At 51.0% G+C, this 25,661-nt stretch overlaps 2 protein-coding genes across 3 annotated transcripts in view; one reads left to right on the top strand and one right to left on the bottom strand.

Annotated features, from left to right (window-relative positions):
- The window catches only part of SEPTIN11 (septin 11), an 80,742-nt gene that overhangs the window by 6,866 nt on the left and 48,215 nt on the right, over window positions 1–25,661 (bottom strand). The gene's annotated exons all lie outside the window — the stretch shown is intronic.
- CCNI (cyclin I) lies at window positions 579–24,206 on the top strand. Of its 2 annotated transcripts, none has more exons than XM_083862127.1 (7): window positions 579–1,160; window positions 12,703–12,859; window positions 18,142–18,276; window positions 20,608–20,682; window positions 20,851–20,991; window positions 21,776–22,006; window positions 22,604–24,206. In XM_083862127.1, the coding sequence occupies exons 2-7, from the start codon at window positions 12,746–12,748 to the stop codon at window positions 23,063–23,065; spliced, it is 1,158 nt and encodes a 385-aa protein (XP_083718253.1). In that variant the 5' UTR covers window positions 579–1,160; window positions 12,703–12,745; the 3' UTR covers window positions 23,066–24,206. The 2 variants fall into 2 exon arrangements, with proteins under 2 accessions (XP_083718253.1, XP_083718254.1); XM_083862128.1 differs by having other exon boundaries at window positions 581–1,160; window positions 21,896–22,006.

Consider the following 25,661-nt stretch of genomic DNA (forward strand, 5'->3'; position numbering starts at 1 on the left):
AGCTCGTCCAGTTCTGAAGGAATAAATGGAGCCGTGAGACAACAGCGCAGCTTCCATGGCACTTCAGGCGTCTTGTGCTGCCAGTGGGAATGCCAGACACAGCATGGAAATGACAAGGAAAAGGACGGTGCTGCAGGCCTTTGTGCCGGGGAAAGGCCTAAGGAAGTAAATAAAGTCCAGGGCAAATCACTGTTTACGTTTTGCAGGGCAGTAAATAAGGGATCAGCAGGGATAACACAGGGAGAGCTGCTCCCCTCAGCACGCACAGCCTGGGAGGCACGGGACGCGCAAGGAACAGGCGAGACCATGACGCCTTTGCCAAGGATGGGCACAAATCGGCGTTTATTTACAATTAATTGACAAATAAACCCCTTTTCCCAGCGCTTCGCGAGGGCTCCAAACGTCACTTCAAGGACCGTCCCCAGCCCGGCCCCGATCCGCCGGCGCCCTCAGGGAGCCGCGCACGCGCCGCAGATCCCTCCGCCGCCTCGATGCCGCCGCGCGATGCTTCCGCCAGGGAAAAGAGTCCCGGTTCTCCCCCACCCCGTGCCCTCCCGCTCCGTCCCGCAGCCACCGGACCGGGGGGGAGAACGGGCAGGGCTGAACCGAGAGGGGAGAACGGGGAAGGGAGAGCCGCCTCCAGCCGCCGCCGGCCTCCCGCGGCTCTGACAAAGCGGGGCTTTGTCCGCTGCCGGCGGCGCTGAGGCGGAGGCGGTTCCGAGCTGAGGGGCGCTCGCGCCGCCTGGCCGGCGCTTCTTTCTCCCTCCCCCCTTCCCTTCCCCTCCCCGAACCCCCCGGGAAGCGGCTGGCTGCGGGCTGCCTCTCGCTCCCTTCCCCTCCCTTTTTCGTTTTTATTTTATTTTATTTTATTTTATTTTATTTTATTTTATTTTATTTTATTTTATTTTATTTTATTTTATCCCCCCCTTCCCGCGCGGCGGCGGCGGCCCACCTTCCCCCCCCTTCCCTCCACAGATTCTTCCCTCTCACCCTTCCCTCCCCCGTCATGGCGACATGAGCAGCCCGCCGGCCGCCGCCGCCGCCCCGGGCATGGGCCCCGCACGGTGCTGAAGCGCCGCGGAGGAGCCCCGGCGCCGCCGCCCCGCCATGGGGTGCTGATGGCCGGGCCCCGCCGGGCACCCCGCCGCCGCGCAGGGGAGGTGAGAGCCGGGAGGGGACGGGGGGGGATGGCGGGTGTGTGGGGCATCGCCGTGCAGCGCCGTGGTTATAAACGGTGTAAACACTAAAGGCGCGCAGAGCATCCCGCCGGCGGTGCTTTGTGTGCCCGTGCGGGTGCGGTGCCCGGCGGTGCCGGGTCCCTGTGCCGCCCCTCGCAGGGGCTCAGCAGCGCATCCCTGCCCCAGGTGTGACTCTGCTCACAGTGCCACGCACGGGATTTGCGTCCCGTGGAATTGGAATGCACCTTAAAAGATCACGTAGTCGCAACCCCGATGCCATGGGCAGGACACCTCCAGGTGACCAGGGTCTTCCAAGCCCTAGCGAACCTGGCTTGGAACACTTTCAGGGTTGGGGCATCCACAGTCTCCCTCGGGCAACCTGTTCTAGTGTCTCACCACCCTCACAGTGAAAAATTTCTTCCAAATATCCAACCTTAATTTCCCATCTTTCAATCTGTACCCATTACACCTTGTCCTGTCACTACAGTACCTAAAGAAGAGTCTCTCTACAGCTTCCCTATAGGCCTCCTGGTTTGGGGTTTTGTTCTCTTGTCTTCATGTACTTCATTTTCAGAGACAGGCTGCACTCTCTCCCCGCTTCCCTCTTAGCTCTCCTGACTGCCATGGAAGAAGTTGGCTTGAAGGAAGAGCAGCATTGTGTTCTCTAAATCCATCTCCAAAGAGGTGAACTGAAGGGACTGTGATTGCCATTGGGTTTTGTGTCTACAGTAAAAAGAGTGACAGAAAAAAACCTTCTGAAAAACTTAGCCACTGAGCACAGAAAAACCTGCTCGCCTATCCTCCCCTTTTGACCCTGTGAAGGGGGGAAAAGGAACAATCCCTCATTTTACCACTCTTAAAATTAAGAGTATTCAACAGCAGGCTGATTCAAGCCTGAATTTAAAAATTATTTCAGCATCAGTCTTTGTCTGCTCCTGTGGTGTGCTGCAACAGCCTGTACATGGCACAGCCCCTTTTAAAGACAGAAGGGTGGGTTTTTTAAAATAAAATGTTTAAACTGAACAAGATGCAAGTGGTGCACACTTGGGAAAAGGGGAACATCTCCCCTTTCGCTGCAGGGGTGGCAGCTGTGCCCCCCACCTCTGCAGCTGCACCTGGAGGCCAGGTCGGGCAAGGTGAGGGTGTCTCTCAGAAAGCAAATCATGGCATCTTTTCCTTGTCTTGAGGGTTGGATTTTGGATCCCTGCAAATGATTCAGATTTGGTTTTCAAGTAGTTTGGCTGGCTCGTGGGGCAGGGGGAGAGCTCGTTCCCATCAGTGCCTACACAGAGCTTGGCGTGGGATGTGGGAAGCTGATTTTTTGGCTTCTCCCCAGCAGGAACTGAACTTTCACATGGGGGGGTGTGTGTATATAGATGCACGCACACACACACAGAGTTTTAATTATCCTTCACTCCTGCGTAGAGCTTATGCACAGTTTGATGTGGCAGAACTGATCTGAGCTGCTGCTTTTACTGTGTCTGTTCTGTATTCCCAAGTCCTGCACTTTATTTGGTCTGGGACCCTGCTTAAGAATACTGGTAGTGGCTCTGGTGAGAGCCTTGCTCTGTGGAGCTGCTGCCCACAGAAGGTCCTTGCTGGATGCCAGCCGGGGCCAGGCTTTCCCAGTGTTCCATGTTTGGGGTATCACAGAGCCCGTGGTGAGCAGGAGCTGCATGGCATTTCCCTGGATGGATCCTGGGAGCTGCGTTTCCCTGTTTCCAGACCTGCTTTCCATCTTACAGTGACTCTTTGATGCAGTCAGCATTTGTGAGCAAATTAGTTGTTTCCCTGTTTTCTGGTGGTTCCAGTGATATGTACCTACATTTATCAGTTTAATCAGGGGTCAGTTCTGTTCAGTGCTGCTGGTTTTGCTCGTCTCACTGCCCTGAGAGAACCTTTTTTTGGTGGACCAAGTGTTTACAGCTTTGTAAAGTTTGAGCATCTCCCCTGTAATTACAGCCTCTTTCCTTTTCCATTCTCATCCTTTCTGTGCCTCTCAGCATGCCTCATGCCCAGACTGAAATGAGACCTCCAGCAGTGTCCCTGTGGTGGAAGGTGCCTTCCCTCAGGGCCTGCTGGAAGATGCTCTTCCTTGCACACCTGCAACCATCCAGTGGTTAAAGCAGTAATTAGTCTTGGCCTCATGCTGAACTGACTTTTGGGGAACATTTATATTCACTGGTCTAATAATTGTGTTTTTATGAGGCACTTTTTATATTTAGGAAATAAAGTTCAGCATCACACCAGTGTAAATGATCCATTTGAACTGGGTGTGGAAGGGATAGATAAAAACGCGTGCTGTTTATGCCACTGAGGGATTTTAAAAAGGTCAGGCAGGACCAGTGGCCTCAGGAAAACTAGACATCATATTTTGAGTGCCAAATGATAACCCTCAGGACATGATTGCCTGAGCATGGAGCAGACTGTGAGTGGAAAAGACCTGCATCTCTAGGTGGAGTGTGACATGGCTGTGGGATCTCAGTTCCTCCCCTGCAACATGTGGAATGAACTAACTTGCCCAGAACCTGCCTGTATTTGCCTTTTTTCCTTTGCTCCCATGACTTTGTGCAAAGACCTGAGCAAAGACCTTTTCACCAGCACACTCCAGTGAAGCAGCAGGAAAGCCAGGCTGGCCATCAGGGAGGTGGGTCTTAAGGGGGATTCTCCTTCATTGAGAACAGTTTCTTTGAGAATACAGCGCAATAATAGCTATTTTCAGAAGCCAAAAAAGCATAGTGAAGTCATTGAGATGGAAGGAAGTCTCAGGTGTCTCCAGTCTCTGTACAAAGCAGATGTGGGCTGACATTTTCCCTTCCTGTGTGTTTGCTGACTGCGAATATTACCAACACTCATTTATTAACCACAGTGGGTATTTGCTGTGCCATAAACTCCTCTAAAAGCTCACTCATAAGCAACATGTTACTACAGATATTCCATATTGCTCAGCAGCTCAGACACCAAACACCTTTCCCAGGATGCTGGGAGCTGCTGGATGAGCCCATCTGCCAGAGGCTTTTGGACCTTTTTGGTGGTTTTTCACTGCACACAGCGAGACCCTGTTTCTTGGCTTGACTACAGTGTCTGTTAGACAAGAACTTAGCTCCTAGAAACTTAAACCTTTACGCTTTTTAATAATTTTGACTTGGTAAATCTCGAAGTTGACGTGCTCCTGAGTGCAGCCACGCAGCTGAACCATGCAGCTCAACTGAGCTCTCAGTGGTGAGAGCCCTGTGAGTGTGCCCGTGCACACACTGACAGGAGCAAAGCGGGGCTCACACAACTCAGCTGTGGGAGCAGGAGCACTCCAGCTGCTCTAGCAGACTCCTCAGACACCCTGCTTCCTTCCCCTTCATCTGTACCTCCCCTTTCTGAGCTCCCATGTCTGGGTTTATCTTTTTTTTAGGCTCAGGAGTGGTTTTAGGTTGTGCAGAACTGTGGGTATATCAAGGCTCTTGCAGCACAGGAGAGCTCAATACACAGGGAAGAGCCAGGACTGTGCCTGTGCACAGTCCTATTTTTGTGGACAATTGGAATTACATCCTTTTCTGTATTGTCTCAACAAGAGGCTAATTAGTCAGCAAGCTCAAGCTCCTGGAGGATAATTAAGCTTTATAAGTGTGGGTTCTCTTTGGTTGATGAGAAAGAGGAGGCAGTACCCTCGGAGCACAAGAATGCTGCTCTGCAGCTACTGTGCTGTACCTCATAATTGATCTATTGTTTCAACAGCAGATAATTCCTCATTTCCTCATAATTATCTTTTTACTGCCTCACACTGTATCCTGATATTAGCTGTAATCACTAATTTATCCTGAAGCCAGTCAGAATCTACTAAGCAAAATATTGGCCTTGGTGAGCACTTAGGCTTTCAGACAAAATTCTCTTTTGTTGTTGTCAAGAGGAATCAAGCCACCGTAGTCAGACATTTTTTGGATGTGGGTGTTGAACTGGGTATAAAATTGTTTGGTTTTATCACTGTTCATTGGTGTTAATGACTGACTATTGCCGAAAGACAAAAAGAGGTACTGCTGAATCCTGTCTCTTGTGTTTTTGCCCACAGAGGCATTGTATTTATTTGGTTTTAGGGGATTACATTACTCAAAAGGTGGTGCATGATGCTTTAAATTCCGAATGCCTGTTGGCCCTTGCCTCTAGAGAGTTAGTTTTTATGGGCTTGAAAGCCTCTGGCCCTATTTTATGAAATTACTGCTCTCCCTCATACTTTGTGAGCCTCGTTTTCCTTGGAGTGACTTCCTTCAAGTTACTGTTGATTTATACAAAGTTACACTGGTGGTGGGAGAAGTGAATCATGCTCTGCGTGTGTTGCTTTGAGGAGACTACCAGTGAGACATTACATAATGCCAGGTTTGGTTTGCCCCTGGTTTTGGTTTTTTTAAAAAAAATTTTGAAGCCTTCCTGCTGCCTGAAGAACAGACAAGCTGCTCTGGGCCCTTTGGTCTGGGTTGCTTTGAGCCTTTAGCCCTTGAGATCCCCAAGTGCTGGAGGCTGGAAGGTGCCTCTGGAGGTCAACTTGCCCGAGGCCCCTCTTCAGGCAGGGCCACCTAAAACTAGTTACTCTGCACCATGTCCAAACACTTTTTCAATGCCTCCAAGGATGGAAACTCCACAGCCTCCCTGAGCAATCCAGCCAAAGTTCTGTCACCCTCACAATAAAGAAATGTCCCCACCCTCTGGACATGGTCATTCAGCCACTTTTCAATCCATCTCGCTGTCCACTTACCCAGACCTTACTTCCAGCCAGGAGTCTGCCCAGATTTTTGTTGGCCTTCCACTTGCTACCCAAGTACTCAAGCCCCTTTAATCTCTCCCATACTTACCAGACACAATTCCAGCTGGGCTTTGGCTTTTGTCTGACCTCATGGCCAGCTGCCTCCACTGTCCCATGGTCACTGCAGCCAAGGCAGCCTCTGGCCCTGACACATCCCAACAAGCCCCTCTTTGTAGGAGGGTGTAGGGTCCAGTGGAGCCCCTCTGTCCAGGGTGCTCCTGGGTTCCTTGTGCTCTGCCACACTGTTCTGCCTGCCCATGGCACAGGCCTTGGGATTCCCCAGGGGGACCAAGGCACCAGCATTTCCTCTTTGCACTGGGGCCTGTATCCCTCCACTGCGGCAGTCCCAGGTCATGGGAGCCATCCCCCCACACCTCTGTGATGCAGGACTGTATTCTTTCACCTGCAGACACCTCTCATGTCACCTCCCCACACCTCAGGGGAGCACCCCAATGTGCTCACCTCCCAGAGGGGAACCTCACAGATGTGTCCTTGCTTACATGCAAATGCTGAGAATGACCCCACTTAAGCATCATTTGTTGTTACGTTCTCGATGCCTTCCTGTTGTCTTACCTGACAAACTTTGAACCTTTTTTGTAGTTATGACCCTTGAGGTGGGCCAGAAGGTTTCCTTGTAGTGCCAGCAATCACCTGCTTCCACCCTTCCCCTTCTCCCCAGACACTTCCCTTACCTCGATGGTGGAGATGGGGCTGAGGCTCTCTAAGCTGACCAGTCCCAGAGAAAATCCTGCCCATCTCCCATAAAACTGATGCTGTGCTGCTCACTTCCTCCTAAAACTCTTCCACTCAGCACCGTGGCTCTTCCAAGGCAACCAAACCTTCTGCAGGCCCTGGGCACTCCCTGCAGAGGAAATGGTGGTGTGCCACCACCATGCCTGAGACTGCTCATACTGGAGCAAGGCTGCCAGAGTCCCCCTCACAGCAGCTCAGTTCCACATCAGCTCTGGCAAAAGGTGCTGCTGCCTTGAGCTGCCTCTTACACAGACTTTGCCACTCCTTGGAAGCTGCTGGGGTTCCCTCAGCCCGCTGGTTTGATGGCTCAGCAACAGCAGTGCCCTCAAGTTCCTCAGGGGTTCCAGGTGTTCCCCAGTAGTCCTGAGCCTTGCCCCCAAAAGATCCAGAGAGTCCCCCAGCAGGACCAGAGGCTGCCATGCAAACCTTGGTCAGTTGCCTGTGGGAGCTGCTCATTCCTCTGCCAGTGGTGTACAGGGAATTTGTACAAGGCTCAGCCATTGCCGTCTTGGATTGATCTGTCATTTATATTGGAAAAAGCATAAAAATAATTAGGGTCGTTTCAGCAAACCCTCGTTTCTCTTTGCTTTATTCTGTGTGGTGCTTCAGTTCTGGCACTGTCTTTTTGGCATGTGACCACTGTGATTGTCCCAGGCAGGGCTGACTGTCCTTGACGTGACACCCCAGTGCCACAATAAAGGCTCACATTCCTGACCTGTTCCTGAGCCTTGGGATCTGCTGCCAAACAATAGCAGGGCCCATTCCTACTGAAATCCATCCTTCGGTCGATTTTTATAAACATTGTGAGGAATTTACATGCTCCACTGATTTTTAGGTTCAAATACAAAATCTCGGAGCAGAACTCATGAAAATATATTGAGTTTCATCTCCTCTTTGTAGCAACACATACGTTCTGCAGCTGGAGCCATTTCCTAGGGCTGAATCCTGAGTTTCCCTTTTATCCACAGTTTGCTTGGTGTGTTGCTGCCCCAGCAGCAGGGAAAGGAGCTGTGATTAAAGCAGCCTGTTTGCACCACTCGGAAGCTGTGGCATGGAATATTTAAGCCATTACTGACCAAAGACTTTTCTGGCCAAAGGCTGCTTGAACGGTCTCATCTTGGCAGTTTCCAGACAAAAAAGAAACGCAAACCAGCACCACCTCTTCCCCCTCCTCCTCTGGCACTTGCAGCAGAGCCACTAACCTCCACTGGTTCTTCCTGGCAGAACAGGGAGTGGGGCAGGCATGAGTCTGGAAGCACTCCCATCTTGCCAGGAGGGAAGAATGGTGGCATTGTCTGCAAGTTCAGTTAGGAGTTCATCTTCTACCTTGTTTTTTAAAAGTCTCTACTTTGGAAAATACCATTTTAAGTTTCCTGTAAACAGCAGACCCCTGATGTCAGTCACAAGGCTGGGGGAATGAAGGGGAGCAGGGATCTCTTAGAACTGGTCCGGTTTATGGAGCAGCCCTTTTCCAGAGGGCTCCTCCTTCCTAGCTGCTAAATGGACCCTGGGATTTCTGTTTCAAAACAAGACATAAAAAACCCTCCCCTCCCACCCATCAAAACATTGCTCTGCATTCCCTTTTCAACCTCTGGTTTTAGCTGGCAGGTTCCTTTAAAATGTTTGGAAAAATTCATCTCTTTGGAAAATGAGGTCAGCTTTATTTGCACTCGCAGGAAAAATCTGGTTGGAGGAAAAGAAGTGGCGAGTGTGTGATGTACATGAGCCCGCCTGAATGATGCTGCCAAAATACCTCACAGCTTTGCCTTTGTACCAGGTTGTGGGAGGCAGCTCGGGCTGAATCACACATACAAGTGGCAAGGGCCCTCTTCCTCTCCCAGCCTCCAGAAAATTTGCCTCTTTCCGAATTTGAGCTTAGCCAGGGCTCAGACATGCTGCTGGTCAAAGGTGTGAGGTCACCTGCAGGCCTTTAGGTCTGACACTGGCACACTGCTCGTGGGGACATGGGAAAATTCTGTACTTTGTATGTGACCACAGGTCAGTTCGTTACTTCAAACAGACATGCTTAGGTGTTAACATTTGAAAATATATTCCCAAACATACTTTTCCCACACATTTAGCTTGAAAAAAAAATTATTGTCTTACAGCAGTGTCGAGCTATTTCCATTGGCTGTTTATTTTGTACATCCCAAACCAGTTGATTTGAGCCCACATTGGTCTTCTGCTCATTTACTGCTGTCACGTCAGGCTGTGCTTTGGCATTTCCCTCTGCCCAGCACGGAGTTCCAGCCTGCTTCACTGCCGGGGTGTGAGGAAAGAGTTAAACTGAGAGAAAGCCCCAGGTACTAAAATTAACATCCATCCCAGCCCCCAGCCAGAGCTTTAAAATTTCTAATCACAACTTGCAGTTAGACATTTCTGCTCACAGTAGGCTTGGATCCTTTGAAATCACAGATGGCTGGCTGGAGCTCCGAGGAATTCAGTCTCCTCCTCTCTTCCTTCTGCTTCACCTTCCCCCCACTGCCCAGAAAAATCTGTTTGCAGGTCATCTGTGAGATTTTATTATTGCTTGCTAAAGCTGAAGCAGATTTGGCTGCTGGTCCCTGAAAATACGAAGTCAGCAGAAATCAGTGTGGTGCTTCAGCTCTACTGGAATTACCCCCCTTGTTCACAATACCCACCTGGATGGATGTGCAAAACAAAGACGGTTGGGCCGTCTCTAGCCCTAGGAATCTTGCTGTTTACAAAACGAGCAAGATAGAAAAGCAAACAAACAAACCCACTACAGCAAACAGAAAACAAGTCACAATTAAAACCAAAGAGGTTTTTGTTCCTGCCTTGAATTATTTCAGTGATCCTGTTTGTAATTCCATTGTATGAGGACAGTTAAGTTGCAAGTGGGGTCAGGAAAATCAGGAGCAGCCTTAGGAGCCTGTCCTGCTAGTGGATAGTATATTCCTGGAGCAGCATCTTTTGTGTGCAGGAGGCACTTTTTATAGTCATTGCAAATGATTACAAAGCCTAAAAATAAAAAAAAAAACTGCTCTATTTTGCATTCCACGCGAATGCACCCCCAAACCATGAAATCTTACTTGGTCAGGGAGTCGTCTGCCCCAATTCCTGCAGAAACTGCTTTTGGAAACTGTAGCCCACAGCACTTGGCAGCCTAAAATCTCTCCAAGAGAAACTGAAAAGCATTTCTTTGAGTCAAGGTAGCTATAAACTTGGACCAAAGAGAGATCTTTATGAGATGAGAGATCTTTTATTTTATGGACCAGTTTGGAGGTGATTTTTGATGCCTCTCAAAAGTGAAAACCTCACACCAAGGTTTTGACTCTCTAATTTTGGAGCAAGATCCGACTTGCAACTCCTCACAGGAGGCATCAAAGCCAGTGCCTTGACTGGGCTCACTTCTCCTTTTTAACTCCCCAACTGTTCTTTAAGAGGTTTCAGCACAGCCTGTTGACCTTCCAGTTAATATTAGGAACTTTAGGAACTGTTTGAACAGTGGTTGAAAAACTCCCAGAGTAACCACAGGGGGAAAAAAACCCCAAGCCCAAAAAGGCAGCACCCTGGAGCTAAAGTTTAAATGAGGGAAAGAAGCAGAAAGCTGGGGTGAGTTATTTCATGGTGACTGTCCCAGCTCGGGCAGTCCCTCCAGCCGTGGGTGGCTCGGGCTGGGTTGCAGAAAAACACAGGGAGTTTTTGGCTGCAGCAGATATTTGATGTGAGGGCAGGCTCAGGCCTCCCGGTGGCCCTGCTGTTGTCTGAGAGGTGCTGCCACATGGACAGGGCTCTCTAGTGCTGCTGTCACCTTTCTGGGCTGCTCAGGGGTTACCGTCCTGAGCTGGGCAGAGAGGAGAGTCTATGGCCTCCCTGTGCTGGATTTTGGGAAGCTGTGCCAGCCCTCCCGTTCCTCATCCTCCCGGAGCCTGCTCTCCTCTGCTCCTTAGTGTTTTGGGAAGCCTGCACACAACCCTGCCGGCGTTTTTTCCAATGGCACGCATTTATCTGATGGAGAACTATGTAAATGGAGATGCAAACTGGATTCAGCCCCGGGGTGCTTGGCCAGTCTCCCGGCTGTGCTCTCTGTGCTGGAAAACTGCGCACCACTCTTGCTCCAAGGGAAACTTTCAACCGCGTCATTCCTCTCCTTTTTTCCCTTATAAAGGTTATTGTGCCCCAGCCCTCAGTCCCCAGTCCACAAAGGAAAGGTTATTTTCCCTTCTCCTTTGCCCTTGGCAGCTGGAGAGCAGTTGGCAGCAGCGCTCCCTAAAAATGCCCCTTGCAAGGCCCTGGGTATGTCGGGGCTGCAGGGACAGCCCGAGCTCTCTGCTGGGGCACTGCCCAGCCCAGGCAGCACTGGGACAGCCTCAGAGGGGATCAGGGTAACTTACAGCTCTTCTCTGGTTCCAGAGGCCTGTGAAACCCATTTGTGTTGTAAACATGGTGGGAATGTTTATCAGTCACAACAGAAGAAAATGGCCTGAGATTTTTTTTCCTGTGTTGTCTCCAGTGATTCGGGAGTTGGCTAATTACTCTCTTTCCCGCAAAACCAAGGAAGGACCATCAATATTTCATATTAGGAGACATGGTCGGGCTAAATATAGCTCCTGTTTTCTTCCTGATGGGTGTGGAGTGAGCTGCTCCCGGTCTCTGGGCTCTCAGCACTGGTCCCAGCTTCGGCCTCTGCCGTGGGTCTGCTCCTACCCTTGCCACGTTCCACATGGTGCAGTGCTCAGGCACAGCTTAGCCGTGAGATGGTGAGGTATCCAGCCTTTGGGAACCAGTCGGGCCACAGGGAAAACTGTGGCTCTGATGGGAGGATCATGAGATGCTAATGAAGCCCCCGAGGGAAGGAGCTGGGGGGGAGGCTGTGACTGCATCCCCATTTCCCCTTCAGCCCTATTTGCAGTGAGTGTCCTCAGGATCAGCCCCAGGTTTAAAAAAGAAATGCAAAATTGAGTGAAAATGCACGTAAATAAGCTGTAGTTGGAGGTTCTGGAGTTTCACTTCCCCAGACAGAGTCTCCCTCTGGGCAAGTGAGGAACTTTTAATAGGGATTTTTTAGCCCACAGTGGCTGTTTGGGGGTTGGTGGGAAGAGGCACTCCACAGAGCTTTAGGAGTCTTGTTCAGGACTCCTGGTTCCAAGGTGTTCTGTCTATTCAGTGACATCCGGACACCTTGTGTAGGGATATGCCAAGCCAGTACAGGCTGTTCATGGAGCAGGATTTGTTATGTAAAAATCTAATATAGAAGGGGTTCCTGTTCAGGACAGAGGGCCCTGATATTTATTTGCCTCTTAAAACCTGGACTCTTAAGTGTGACTGGAGTGTGGTTTTATACCTGGTGCAGGTAGTGTGACTAAAGAGTAATATTTGTTCTCCATCAGTCTTGATCTGTAAGCTCTTTCCTTTAGCTCTGGGAAAGCACCTTGAATCTTCATTTGCTCAGAGCTGCTTTTGTTGTTATTTATAATAATGGATTGTTTTTCCCTGTGAATTCTGTTTATTTTGTCAGAGTCAGCACCTTGATTATTTCCTGTAAATACAGCCTGGACTGTTGTATTCACATGAACATGCCTGGTTAGTGTTTGGCCAGTATCCACCTTGGGGGGATTGCACAAGGCCTCATGCAAAGAATCAGAAGTTTCAATAACTTTCCCATGGATTTACCCTTCATTTAGCATTTCACTGTTTTGCCGAAGTCATTTATCACTGTCAAAAATCTGCCACCATAGCCCTGGTAGGCAGCCTCACAACTACCCAAATAATCTTTTCCATCAGATCATCTTCTCCATTTGAGAGCAGGTGGTGGAATCTGTTGTCTTTAAATAAATAAAAGATAAAACCCTTTTCTCTGCTTTGTTTTCTATTTGTAATGGACAAATTTTTTGACAGGCTGTTACTGCTGGGTGAGGCTGTGCCAGGGCTGGGGGAACAGTTCTATTTCCTGCAGCTTTAGTCCCCTCTGTGCTGCCTTTTGCCCAGTGTTTCACCAAGCTGTCTTTGGTTTTGCAGGTAGCTGTATCCAGCTGGGTGGCAGGTGGATCCAAGGGTTACCATGAAGTTTTCAGGACCCCTGGAGAGCCAGAGGTTGTCTCTCCTTCTGGAGATGGCAATCTCTAGGGAAGCTCAAATGTGGAAAGCATATGTGCCGAAAATTCAGCCTAATCAGGTAATGTCTGTCCTTCACATCATCCATGCCAGCAGAGGCAGGAGACTGCCCGGGGCAGGGGGTTGGCTGGAGGTGTTCAGGAGCAGTTACCTGTCCTGACACCCAGGGAATCAGCCTCTGAAGGAAGTGATTCCCTCTTTATTTGATGGACACGCCTGCCCCAGGGGTGTGGAACACACTGCACAGCACACAAGGTTAGATCTCTGCTGGCCTTGTGAGAGCACATACATACATCATCCTCATTAAATTAATTTTATAAATGGTCTGTGGATTATTAGTGCCTCTTTCTGCTGGGCAGAAACTGTTCTCTAAAGCAGGTTTATTTTCTTGGAGTAATTCACTAATGACAGCATTGATCTGATGCCTGCTCCAGGAAGAACCCCCACTGACTCCAGTAGGTCTATTTATGGAGCAGGGTGCAAGCTCGTGTCAAGGGAAGCAGAGCCAGGCACTGGCCTGTTCGAGTGAGGAATGTTCTCACAGGACTGGAGGAGAATTCAGGGTGGAAGAGCCCACAGGGGCTCCATAGTCCAGGCCCCTCTTGTGCTGCAGGGAGGTTGGACCAGGCCACCCATGGCCTCACCCAGCCCAGAGTGGGTTTGTGCTCCTTTGGGAGGAGGCTCTGCCTCACCTGAGCACTCACAAACACCTGTGCACTCCACAAAGCTCTGTCTGAAACAGAATGTGGGACGTGAGGACATTGTCACAGAATTTCTGGCCCTTTGTTGGTGGGTTGGGCTGCAATAACCGCACTGAGGGCCTGGATCCAGGCTTGCTGTTGTTGCACCACATGAAACGTTCATACAGGTAAGTCAGCTGCTGTCAGGGCTAATCCCTGTCATGTTTGTCTTCTCTGTCTGACAAACAAGAAGCTGCTGCTGTTGAGCAGGAGCAAATACGTTTTTAAGGGCCTCAGTTTAGTTTTGTTAATCCACGTTTTGGTTTCCAAAGGAGTGATCTGGTTGTCAGAGGTGTGGAGTGTGTTGTAGCTGTGGCTGTCTTGAGGCACGTACAGCTTAAGACTCTGGCTTATGGTAAACCAGCCTGTCATTCCCTGCTGGCTGTACTCCTGGGGTGATTATAATGTAGGGAGATAAGATTACAGGATAACAAGATAGGGTAGCCAAACCAGATTCATGGGTGAAGATTTCACAGGGATGAGGCACTTGCCTTTCTGCTTTGGTAAAGTTGGTTCTGGTGGCTCAGAAAGCACCACCTGCCTCAGGCAGACTTCCCAGCAATCAGTCTCTCCTCTGTGCTTGTCCTTGCTCCTGGAATTTCCACCCCCAAAACTCTTTGTCTTGGTGTAACCTTTTTCTTTCTATTTTCCTACATGTCAGCTCAGACCTTGACGTTATCAGTGCTGTGCTACTAAATGTTTCCTAGCAGTAAGGAATCACTGACTGGGAGTGGAAGCTGCGTGTGTGTGAGTGTGAGATGGAGGAAGGTCAGAGGAAGAGGAGAGCATAAACACAGCTGCCTGCTCGGGGGAAACCCGGATTTGGGAGGCCACAGAGCAGCTGGAAACACTCCTGTGTGTAATCACACATTTCCCTCTGTTCCTGCGGTTCATGACACCCAACTTGTTCCCCCAGTGTTCACTTTGGCGATGGCGCAGGTACGGACATGCAGTGTGGATTATCCTATTTTTCTGCAATGTCTGGGAGAAGGTCAGATTCCCTAACATCCACTGCCTTCTTCTGAAAGCAGCTGCAGCAGCCTAAAACCTCCCTTGCACGACACTGTTGTTTATTTTCCGTGGCAATCGGGAAATCTGCATCCTTGTGTGGATCAGATCTGGCACCCCAAAGCATGTGGAACTTTCCGTTCCCTGCTCCAAGGGTGGAGCAGCTACACAGAGGTTTAATGAACTCACCTGCCTTGCCGGTGACAAAACATTGAGTGTGTCTGCAGAAAGCCAATGATCTGATTGGAGACACTAGGGAGGTATTTTTGGGGAGTAAACTTTCTGTTTTGACTCCTTAGGAGATGCTTTTGGTCCTGGTGTTTAAAACCGGAACAAATTCAGTTTCTAAATATGTGTCATTGAGGTCTTTGACAGGAAGAAAGAAACCCACAGTTACAGAAGCAGGAAGACTTTCCTTATTTAGGATGGGGTGCAGAATCTCTTGGGGACTTTGTTCCTGGTGATTTAATGTACCTGATTCTTCTGTTTAGTTTGTACTTCTTGTCTAAAAATTCCTATTCCCTCCTTTAAATGCAGACCAGTGTTCTGGGTATGTGCAACACACCAAAGCCAGACCTCACCAAGGCTTTTCAGCCTGAAGAAACTGTGGGCTGAGTCTGGAACCTCTTCCTGCTTCTGAATGGATTTGGATTTTTTTCCCTTCTGGTCCCCCCCCACCCAGTGGGTTATATGAGATGCAGGTGACATTCAGGAGTTTTCTTGGGATTAAGGTTTGAGAAATGGAGCCGTACAGACTGGTCAAAGGTTGATTTTAGTAACTTTGTGGCTGAGAGGAGTGTCAGTGAAGATTTTTGGATTTATTTTTATAGAATGAGTGTCAGTTGTGTCATGCCTCTTTTCTTTCCTGTTCTGGCTCACTCTGTCTCCCCACTTGTTCTCTGCACCGCCTGAGGAATCTGGAGAGCTCAGCTTATTTCCAGTCCTACTAAAGGTCACCTGCTCACTGCCCAGGAGCCCACAGGGACCAGGCAGCAACAGATATGGGGAAAGAGCAGAACACCTGTCTGGGACAGGAGACATTAAGGAAAAGATTACCAGCTGAGGTGTTTTCTCTCAATTAGACAGCTGTAAAACAGAGTCATGTTTGAGTTCACTGATAATAATTATTTTAGCCTACATATTCCACAAGTCTCAAGATCTGAGAGAGATCAGCATCCCTAGAGATGATTTGCTCTGTACTTGCTCTCCAGAGCACCCATGTCTTGGCCCCTGGTTCTCCTGCCTGGAGCAGGGGTGACACACAAAAAGTACCTCTGCCCCAAGGAGGAACCTTTGCTTTCCACCCAAAGGGACTTTCTCACTTTCAGCCCCCAGAGTGTCTCAGTTTTGCTTTTTGTTTCAATTAACTAAGGATCAGTGACCTCGCTGCTTAATTAATTTTACTGTGTTGCATTTTGTTATTTGTGTTCTGAGGGTGTCACAGGGACACCTCTGAGAGAGAAGGATAGAGCCTGGTATTTGTGTGGGAAGCTCCTTGCCCTGTGTGGAGCAGCAGCAGGGTTTGTGGGGGTGGGCAGTTCTCACTCCTGCTGCCTGACCCCTAAACCAGGCTGTAACAGCCTTTCCTGGTGTTTAAACTCAACTGTCTGTGTGAGGGGATTCTGCCCCCATTCTCCTGCTCCGTTATTTGCAGATGGGGTCTGGAGTAGACACCGTTTTTGTAGGGTGCCCAAAAAGAGCTAGAGACTCACCTCCTTTCCTTCCCCATGTAATTCTTAAGGAGCCAGTTTAATTTTGGAGCTTTCCTTGTGCTGGACATGCACCGAGCTGAGTGTGCTTTGCACTTGCTCCTTTCTCCCACAGGCACTGTGGGGCTGGGGTTGGCTTAATGTCACATCCCAGCTATGCTGTGGGTTTGGGTCAAACACTTTTCCCTTCACATGGCAAGGACAGGTCGTGCAGGCACTGCGTGTGCAGCTGCTGCTCCCTGCATTCAGCCCTGCTGGGAGTGCTCCCCTCGAGTCTGAAATGGTGCCTTTTGGCTGCCCACAAAGGGCAGGCCCAGGTCTCGTGAGGGCTGGGGAGGAGAGGCAGCAGAGGGAGAGAGAAAGAGAGAGTCTTACCCTTCCCAGCCATGCTTTTTTTAGGAGAAGACCTCACCTTTTGCCTGGGCAGGCACAGGGAAACAGCACCCAGGCAGGACAGACACCTCTGGGAGCTGTGAAAGGGCTGGGGGGGTGGTGGTGTTGAAATCCCCCCATGCTGCTGAGGGAGAGCTCTCCCTCGCCATCAGGAACACCACTGTGCCATATCCACCCCCTCCTCGAGCATTCCCCTTTCTTGCCCCCAGGTACAGCCCCAGGTCCCTTCCCACTCTCAGGAACACCTTGAGCAGGGCATTCAGTAACCTGTCTTGGTGTGTGGTGTGTTCATTGTGCTCCTGGGCCCTCCTGCCCCCAGGGAGGCTTACATTTCACCCTGGGACTGCACCGATAATTTTAGAAAGAACCAGTGTTTCTTGGAGAAAATAGCAGGTAGTTCTTATTCTGAGCAGCAGCTGAGAGCAGAGGCCCATCTGGAGCAGCAGACAGTGCTGGTGATACCGGGGCACTGCCGGGGCTCAGGGCAGAACACGGGCACTGTTACTGCCTGTGGAAGGTACACATAGGTGTTTCAGTGGTAGACAGAGCCTTAAGTATTTCTTTTGCATCAGTACTGGGGTGGTTTTACTCTAAATTCCTGCTGCTTTGCCCTCATGGCGTTACTGGGGGCAGTTACAGCCCAGCTTTTCATGCTTCTGGACACATCCATGCTGATCCTCCCCAATAATCCCCACTGGAGCAAGACTAGACAGTTCCTTGGTTGATGTGAAAGACTCTAGGAAAGCTGGAGATATTTCTGAACTTGATCATGGGGTAGGATTTTGTGTCAATGACTGAGCTGTGTGTGTGGTTAAAATTTAGCTGTTGTCCAAACAGATCGATGGGGGAGACAATGGCCAAACACCTGAACCAAACACCAAAACCAGACTGCAGGCAAAGCTGTAGCTGCTGCTTCCCCATTCCCAGTTCACTGAGCCACTGAGAGCCTTGTGTCAGTTGTTTGCTATTGTCTTTATTTTAGCAGGTACTGAGCTAAAAAAATCCCCATAATTTGAAGAAAAAATAAACCTTTCCCCACAAAATCCCAACAGAGTCCCTCCACTCTGCTGTTGGCAAGGGGGGGTTTTGTTCCAGCTGGGAGTTTCTGTGCATCCACATGGTTCTGAGGAGGTTAAAAAAATAATTTAAAAAATAACAACTATCTAAATAATAAATTTCTGGGAACTACTCTGGAGCTGAGCCTGCCAGTGCTTGACAAACCGCAAGTCACCCATCCTCTTTTCCCCACTGTACAGTGACACGAGTGACATTTGGGATTGCTGTAAGGAAAGCTGTCTTTTCCTTACAGGGCAGGTTTTTGGGATTGGTTAAGTAACTACAGGGACAAAGTGGTGACTGGGGCTGGCTCCAGGCTCCCTCTTTCCAAAGGAGGTTTTTTTCAGTGCTGAGTGACTCCTGCAGATGTAAAGCCTTTGGTCCCTTGGGGCTTTCTCAGCCCACATGTACGAACATTCTGTCTTTCTCTCCCCCAGGATGTAACCATTTCTCCAAGGCAGAGGGATGAGGTCATCCAGTGGCTGGCCAAGCTCAAGTACCAGTTCCACCTTTACCCAGAAACGCTCGCCCTGGCCATCAGCCTCTTGGACAGGTTTTTAGCAGCCGTAAAGGTAAATATTTGCAGCTCCACAGACGGGAGCAGATTCCTGCCCCGGTGCATGGTTGGTGTGTGCAGTCCGAGCGGTGTGGCCAGAGGGAAGCACTTCCTTCCCCTGGCCCCCACCCCTGCCCTGCTCACACGTAGGTGGGCAGCACCTGCTCTGCCCTGCAGCCAGAGCTGGAGTGGTTTGGGCACCTAGAGAGCAGTCCCACCTCAGCCTGGGCTGACTCAGGAAGGCAAAGGCAGTGCCTGTGAGCCCCAGGCCAGTCCTCACACAGCAGCACCAGGGACGGGCCCTGCTCACCTCCATGGCTGCATTCCTCCCATCTGTACCACCCTGCAATGCTGGGGCACCTGGTAACAGGAAAAAATGAGGAGAGGGTTGAGCCTGGCAAGGGGGCTGGTGCAGGGAAATGGGGAAAAACTGGGTGAAGAAGGTTGAAACACAGACAATGGGTTTTGGGGGAATAGTTCCCTACCAAGCTGCTCTGCACCCTGATGGACTCCACCTTGGACTGATGTCCAAGAGGTGAGAAGGAAAAAGGGAAGCAAACACAGCTGCAGGCTGTCTGTGTGACAGCCATGCCCTCCTGCTGTGCTGAACCCAACTGGAATGGATGAGTCCCTTTGGGTTTCAGGCTGTTTCCCCATAGAAACTGCTTTAAAAAAGGAAGGGAAAACATTTGGGCTCCCTGCAAGTGGGACCTGCTGCCCTTCTGGCCCCCTTAGCTGGGCTGTGCTTTGCACCTGCCAAGTGACCGAACACACAGTGCTCCAACCTGGAATCCCTGCTGGGGAGCTGTGAAGTCAGGCTTTGGAAGTTTATCTCCTACTACATTTGCTCAGTTACATTCCATGCTCAGCAGTCCATGGTCTCACCTGCATGTGTCTCAGCCCACACCACCACCATGTTGGGTAAGCAATATCCCTTAGGAGATGGCAGCTGGAGGATGCATTCTGAGCCTGTGCCCTTGCTTTCCCATGTGAGAGACTTTGGTAGAACACAAGTGACATCATTCATTAACTCACTCCTTAAATATTAATAAATATTGATCACATTTTCATGCAAGCCATGGAAGTTATTATTTTTAAGAATCCAAAGTAGCTGATTTACTGAAATGCTGAGATGGCAAAGAGTGAGATCTCTCAGGAGCCAGTGCCCTCAAGTGCAGGTTTTCTTTCAGCAAGTTAGAGCAGCCAAGGAGTCTGTATTGCAAGTGTGGGACTGCGAGTCCAGAGCCCACTGTGCTTTGGGCAGTGAGCAGGAAGGAAATGGGCTTTGCCTGGGTGAGCACTGGGGCTTTGTGCTCCCTCTCCACAAAGCTCATTCCTCTGATGCAGCTGAACTCCTGTATTTTCACCAGGGGCTTCTCTGTGGGATTTTATTATGAACACCACCAGTCCCTTCCCCAGGAACAGACATGGGGGTTGCTGGGACTGACTGTTACCCAGAACCAGCAGTGTTGGTGAATCTCACTGTGCAGCACCCACAGCAGGGCCCAATTCCACTCCTGCCCTAAGGGATTTCATTTCCTTGGACACTCACACAAGGCTGTGAGTGCAGGATTTGCACTTCCCTTTGCCTTCAGCATCTCTAACCACAGGCAGGAGAGCCCAGCTGCCAGGAGCTGCTCACGGCTCTGCAGCTGTGCCAGGGTTTAGGAACAGCCTCTGGCTTTCCAGCCCCAGCCACTCTGGAGGAGGTGGTTGTTCCACTGCCAGTGGGAGTGAAGCCCCTTGTCATGGTGGTCACATATACAAAGCTCACAAAAAACCCCCCTTTCCCCTCCAAATTCCTCTTACCTTGCCTAAAAACCATCTTCTTGTGGAAGGGACCAGCTCTCCTTCACTAATCCCTGGGCCACAGTTTTGGGAACTGTAGTGTGAAATTACAAGGGGTTTTTTAAAAGTTTTTCTGAGTTACACTTCCCCAGGCAAATACAGTGTTTTTCCAATTCCCATTTCCCCTCCCATTCTGTGTCTGACCTGCAGCAGCACTCAGAGCAGAGCCCTGCTGCAGCAGGTGAAGTAGCTTTTCTGTGAGGGGATGAGATCCCCTTAGGATTTTCTCTTTGCCAGTTCTGCTGCAGTGCCTAAACTCGAGCTCTTTCCAGTCCAGTGCTGCCCACTCCCATCACGGGGCTGGCAGATCCCTGCCCTGCCTGATGTCACGGAGCAAGGATTTGTGCTTGGCAGAGCTTGCCACTGCCAGGGCGTAGTCCGAGATCAGCCTGCACATCCAGAAGGAGATGCTGGGGCATGGGATGCCCCAGCAGAAGGATCAGGGCATCACTGCTGCCTCACACTGACACAGAGCCCTCTGTGCTGTCCTGTCCCACAGGCCCGTCCGAAGTACCTGAACTGTATTGCAATCAGCTGCTTCTTCCTTGCTGCAAAGACCATTGAGGAAGATGAGGTAACACTGTTCTTCCTCCCGTGGCATTGCCAGACTGTCTGCCTTCCCAGCCCTACCTTTGCTTGCTCGTGGTGGCTGCCACTTGCCAGGACAGGAATGAAGCATTTTATGTGATTTCTCTAACGGTTGGTTCTCTTGTTTCTTTTCTTTTTGCCTTGGCTTTTGCAGAGGATTCCAGTACTGAAAGTGTTGGCTCGGGATAGCTTTTGTGGTTGTTCTCCAGCTGAAATTCGCAGAATGGAGAAGATTATCCTGGATAAACTGAACTGGGATCTTCACATGGCAACACCACTGGATTTCCTTCATATTGTAAGTAAAGGGCTATTGATGTTCTTTCTGGTGAATGTCAGTGCAAATAACGTGTCAAGGAGCACCTAGACAAAAATTCTACCTGTAGGGGAGCAAAGACCTTGGAATACATTTGTAATTCCTCTGTACCTGTAGTTTCTGAAAAAAAAAAAAAAATCTTGCCAGAGAATTCCAGAGGAGACCTGTCACTCTTGAAGTGCAATATCCAAAACGTGGGCCTGCCATCTGACCCTTTGGTTTGGTCTGGTCTGGGGTGTGTTCAGCCACAGATTCACAGCTCCTGAAAATTGTGCCCCTAACTCTTCACTGCCAGTGGTTTTCCTCAAAGCTAGACACCAGGCAGCAGGGAAACAAGGAGTGCAGCCGTGGAGAAAGCCCGAGGGGTGGGCTGTGAGTGTGGATCCATGCCTGCTGCAGACCTGCACGGCCAAGAGCCAGATCCACACATGAGAGGAGATCAAGGGAGGTGTTCTGAGGTTCTCTGTGGAACTTTATCTTTGCTCCTTGCTTTAGGAGTTTGTCTTGGACCTCTGAATGCCACATGTGCAGTGGAGAGAGAAGGGTGGATGTGAAGGCCTTTTGCAGAGCCCTAGAGCCTGGTGCCCACGCAGGTCCCACCAGAAAGGCTGCACCAAGCTTTGGTGGGTCTAGACGTCCAGTTCTTCCCCACGGGGTGGGAATCACCTCCAGGGTTAGGCTGGAGGATCCCTGTGTGTGCAGCCATTGCCCAGGTGCGGCGTGGCCCGGCCGGCGCCCCAGCTGCCCCCTGTGCTCTGTCCCGCAGTTCCACGCCGTGGCCGTGTCCAGCAGGCCACAGCTCCTGGCTGTGCTGCCCACACCCAGCCCCTCGCAGCACGTGGCGGCGCTCACCAGGCAGCTGCTGCACTGCATGGCCTGTTTCCAGCTGCTGCAGTTCAAGGGCTCCATGCTGGCGCTGGCCATCGTCAGCCTGGAGCTGGAGAAGCTGCTCCCCGACTGGCTGGCTCTCATCATCGAGCTGCTCCAGAAGGCACAGGTGAGGAGGGCAGTGTGCACGGGGCGGGGAGGGTCCGGGGCCACATCCTGCTCGGTGCTCCAGCGCTCCGGCCAGCCGGGGCTTTGCCGTTCCTTGCTGCTGACGGGGGCCTGCTGTTCTGTTTGCGTGGGGATGGCTAGGCTTCAGCCTGGAGAGACAGCTATGGGGACAGTGCTGCCAGGTCTCACTCCTGACCACGTCCACTGAGTGACAGGGCTCCAGCCGTGTGCCCTGATGGACACAGGCTCATGCTGCACCAGGAGGAAGATACACACTGGGGAAAAATTCAACTTGTTGGTGGCCCTTCCATTCTTTCACTGCATACAGGGAACCTTGCAGGTAGTCTGGGAACATACTCCAACTGCTAACAATAGGCAGTGAAATCCTTTAATGTCTCAAAGTTCTGCCTCCTTCCCCCCATGATTCCCATGAGGTGCAGGAAGGGGGAGCAGATGCTGTTATCTTAGGAAGTCATCATGGTAGGGGCCCTGCGTGCAGCATGTTGTTGGCAAGTGAGGCGCACAGGTGGCCATGCCCTCTCCTCTCCCTGCCAGCGATCCCAAAACAACAGTACCTTTGCTTGTCTTCCCACTCCAGATGGACAGCTCGCAGCTGATCCACTGCCGGGAGCTCGTGGCGCATCATCTTTCCACTCTGCAGCCTTCTCTGCTGCCCAACTCTGTATATGTCTACAGTCCCCTCCAGCAGACCCTGGTGACCTGTAACAGAGGAGTGCTCCCCCGCCAGCCCTCCTCTGTCCCAGGGCCGGGTTTCTCCAAGGACAACGGCCGGCCAGAAGCGCCCATCACAGCTACAACCGCGCTCTACCCGCGCCTGCCTGCCCCTGCCGGCGGCTGCAAGCCAGGCTCCGCCAAGCGCAAGGTGGAGGAGATGGAAGTGGATGACTTCTACGACGGCATCAAACGCCTCTACAACGAAGACCTGGCTCCGGAGGCAGTGGCCCTGGAGAACGTGGGCTCTGTTTGCGGTGCCGATGTCTCGCGGCAGGAGGGCAGCGTGTCCCCCTGCCCGCCTCTGCAGCCAGTGTCTGTCATGTAGCTGCCGGTGCCACTGCGGGACCTGGCAGCTTGTGGCCTCAGTGGGGCGAGGAGGGGCCGTACCTTGTCAGGCTGAACTGAAGGGAGCCAAAAGAAAACCAGGAAAAAGAGATCCCAACCCTTTTTTGAATTTTATTTCTTGTGCGGCTAATTATAGTTCCACTATTTAAGCACTTAAAAACACAAAAAAGTATAAAAATCTAAAAAAAGACCCAAAAAAACAAACAAAAAAAGTAGCAAAACCCTGTTCCTTTCTAGTGTTGTCGGTTCCACTGTTTTTCTGCTCCTGTGTGTTGTAACCCATTCTTCACATCCAAGAGCTCACGTCAGCCCTGCAGAGCTGTTCCGGGTTTCCCAGCTAACGAATGCCTGTCTGATCCCATTCCCACCTGCTCCTTGCTCCCTTTCTGCCTGCTCCTCTTTTAGTTCTCAGCCAGTCTCATGCATGACATTCTGTCCTGCCCCACCTCCACCACAGCTTTCTTTTGCCCTTCTAAACAGAAAACCTCTTTTGTTAATAGTTGGGTGTTGAAATGTGATAATATTGAAAAACTGGATTTAAAAAAAAGATTAGGCAGGAAAAAAACCCAAACCAGTGCTTGCAAGCTGCTCCACACTTCAGTAATTCCCACAGGAGTGTGAAGGTGCTCTGTGCCTCGTGCAGAGACTTCTCCAAGTTACACCAGTTTGCCTTTCCCAACACAGAAAGCAGTTACTGGGTTTTGTATCACTAGAACTGAAACCATTTTTTTCTTGCTGTGTTGCACTCAGTGTGGATGCTCACCAAGGCTTGGTTCTCTCCATCAGATGTAACCCCTTAATTGTGCAGAGCACGGTTGTCCCTGCACATCTTCCAGCACTGCTGGGTGAGGTGCTGGGGCAGCTGCGGATGCCTGAGGTTTGGAACGTGTGTCATTATCAGCCACAGAACCAAAACAAAACACCCCGACCCTCGAGTTTTGTGTTCATGTAACTTCTAACCAAGAGTCAGACCTTTAACGCGTCCCCTCGGTGTGACACCCTGTTCTCAGAACACCCTGTCCCGACTGTAAGCTCTCTCCACAGCCCTGAGGAAGGTATCGTATCCAGAGCCATTGTACTGATGAAAGCCTTCTGGTAGCAATAAAGAAAGTTGTCCTGGATTCCTAGTCTGGTGTTGTGCTTTTCACCCAAGACCTGGCTTGGCTTTACCCAGAGGCTGCCAGGGAGCTGCTCTGTGCCAGGCCCCTGGAAAGGTGACATGAGAGGCGCTGGGCAGCCAGTGGCATCACCCAGCATGAACTCACTGCCTCTCCAGCAGTTCCAGCTTCAGCCCTGGCTCTGGTGCTCCTCACTCCAGGCTGAGTGCCTGGCTGGGACATTGCTCCATGCCCCCAATCCTGGAGCCCCTCCTGCTCCCTGCCTTCCAGGGTGGCATCTTACTGTGCAGTCCACTGTGCCAGCCTTCTCTTGGGTTCCAGCTTCTTCCTGCCATGGCTCAAAAAATCCCCATCAAGACCACATTTTTCGGCAGGGTGTGTGTCTTCCTTCCCTTCCTGCCATCCTTATTTCAGTCCCTGACCTTCTCATCCCATGGCTCAGTTTTCCAAAGCCAGGCTGCTGAGCAGGCTCAAGGTGTCACTAGCACACCCCCAAGCAAAACACCCTATCCCCAGTTCTGGGGCTCACCACTTCTTGCCCATGACACGTTACACATCTTTTCCAGTTAAATTACACTGGCTTCTCCCCCCCCACCCAGGCTTCCCCCTTCCCTACTCGCAGCACCAGCACACAGGCTCTCACAGATGCTCAAGGAGAGGAGTTGGCATGAGGACAGGAACAGGGAGCCTGTGCCAGCTGGCAGGGGCCTGGCTGGAACAGCAAGGAGGGGAGCTGGGCCTCAGGAGAGACCTGGGTGCCACTGGGGCAATTTGCTGTCCCAGGTGCGCTGCAGCCACAGGTGTGCATCACTCTGGGAAGGTAACTCTGTCTTTTCACTGTTTCCTGCTTCCCAAAGTCACAGGACAGGAGCAGGTCGTGCAGTGCCCTACACTGGGCAAAGCCCTGGCTTGTGCCAGCCTCGCAGGGAGAGCTCTGTACTCCAAAATGCACCCAATTAACAGCATAACCATGGCTCTCCCAAAACTGCTCAGAATCCTTCCTGGCCTCCTTGTGCCACCTGGAGCCAGCCAAGCCACAGTGTGCTGACTTGGTGAGCCCTGGGAAGCAAACACCTGTAGAGGAGGGACTCAGTCTCCTTGGCTGCCAACACAGGCATGTCCCAGCCTCGGGTGGGCTGCAGAAAGAGACAGACACATTTTATTTCCTTGGTGCTGTGCACAAACCCACCCGAATTTCCTCATACCAGGCAACTCCAAGACAAGAAGACTCAGGCACAAAGCCTGTCCCTAGTCTGGATGAGCCACCTCTGCAGTGTCCTGCTGCCCTGGCATAGACCCTGGACACTTGTGGGGTCCTCTCTGGCTGCAGCAGCCGACAGCATCCCATTGGTTTTGCTCTTCCCTGGAGCAAGCACAGCAGCTGCCCTCTCTGGCCCCATCACCTTCAGCAGCAGGCTGACTTCTATGCTGCTCCCACTGTTGGAACACAGGGCTGTA

Source organism: Zosterops lateralis (genome assembly GCF_965231275.1).
Source record: "Zosterops lateralis genome assembly, chromosome: 5".
Taxonomy (NCBI): domain Eukaryota; kingdom Metazoa; phylum Chordata; class Aves; order Passeriformes; family Zosteropidae; genus Zosterops; species Zosterops lateralis.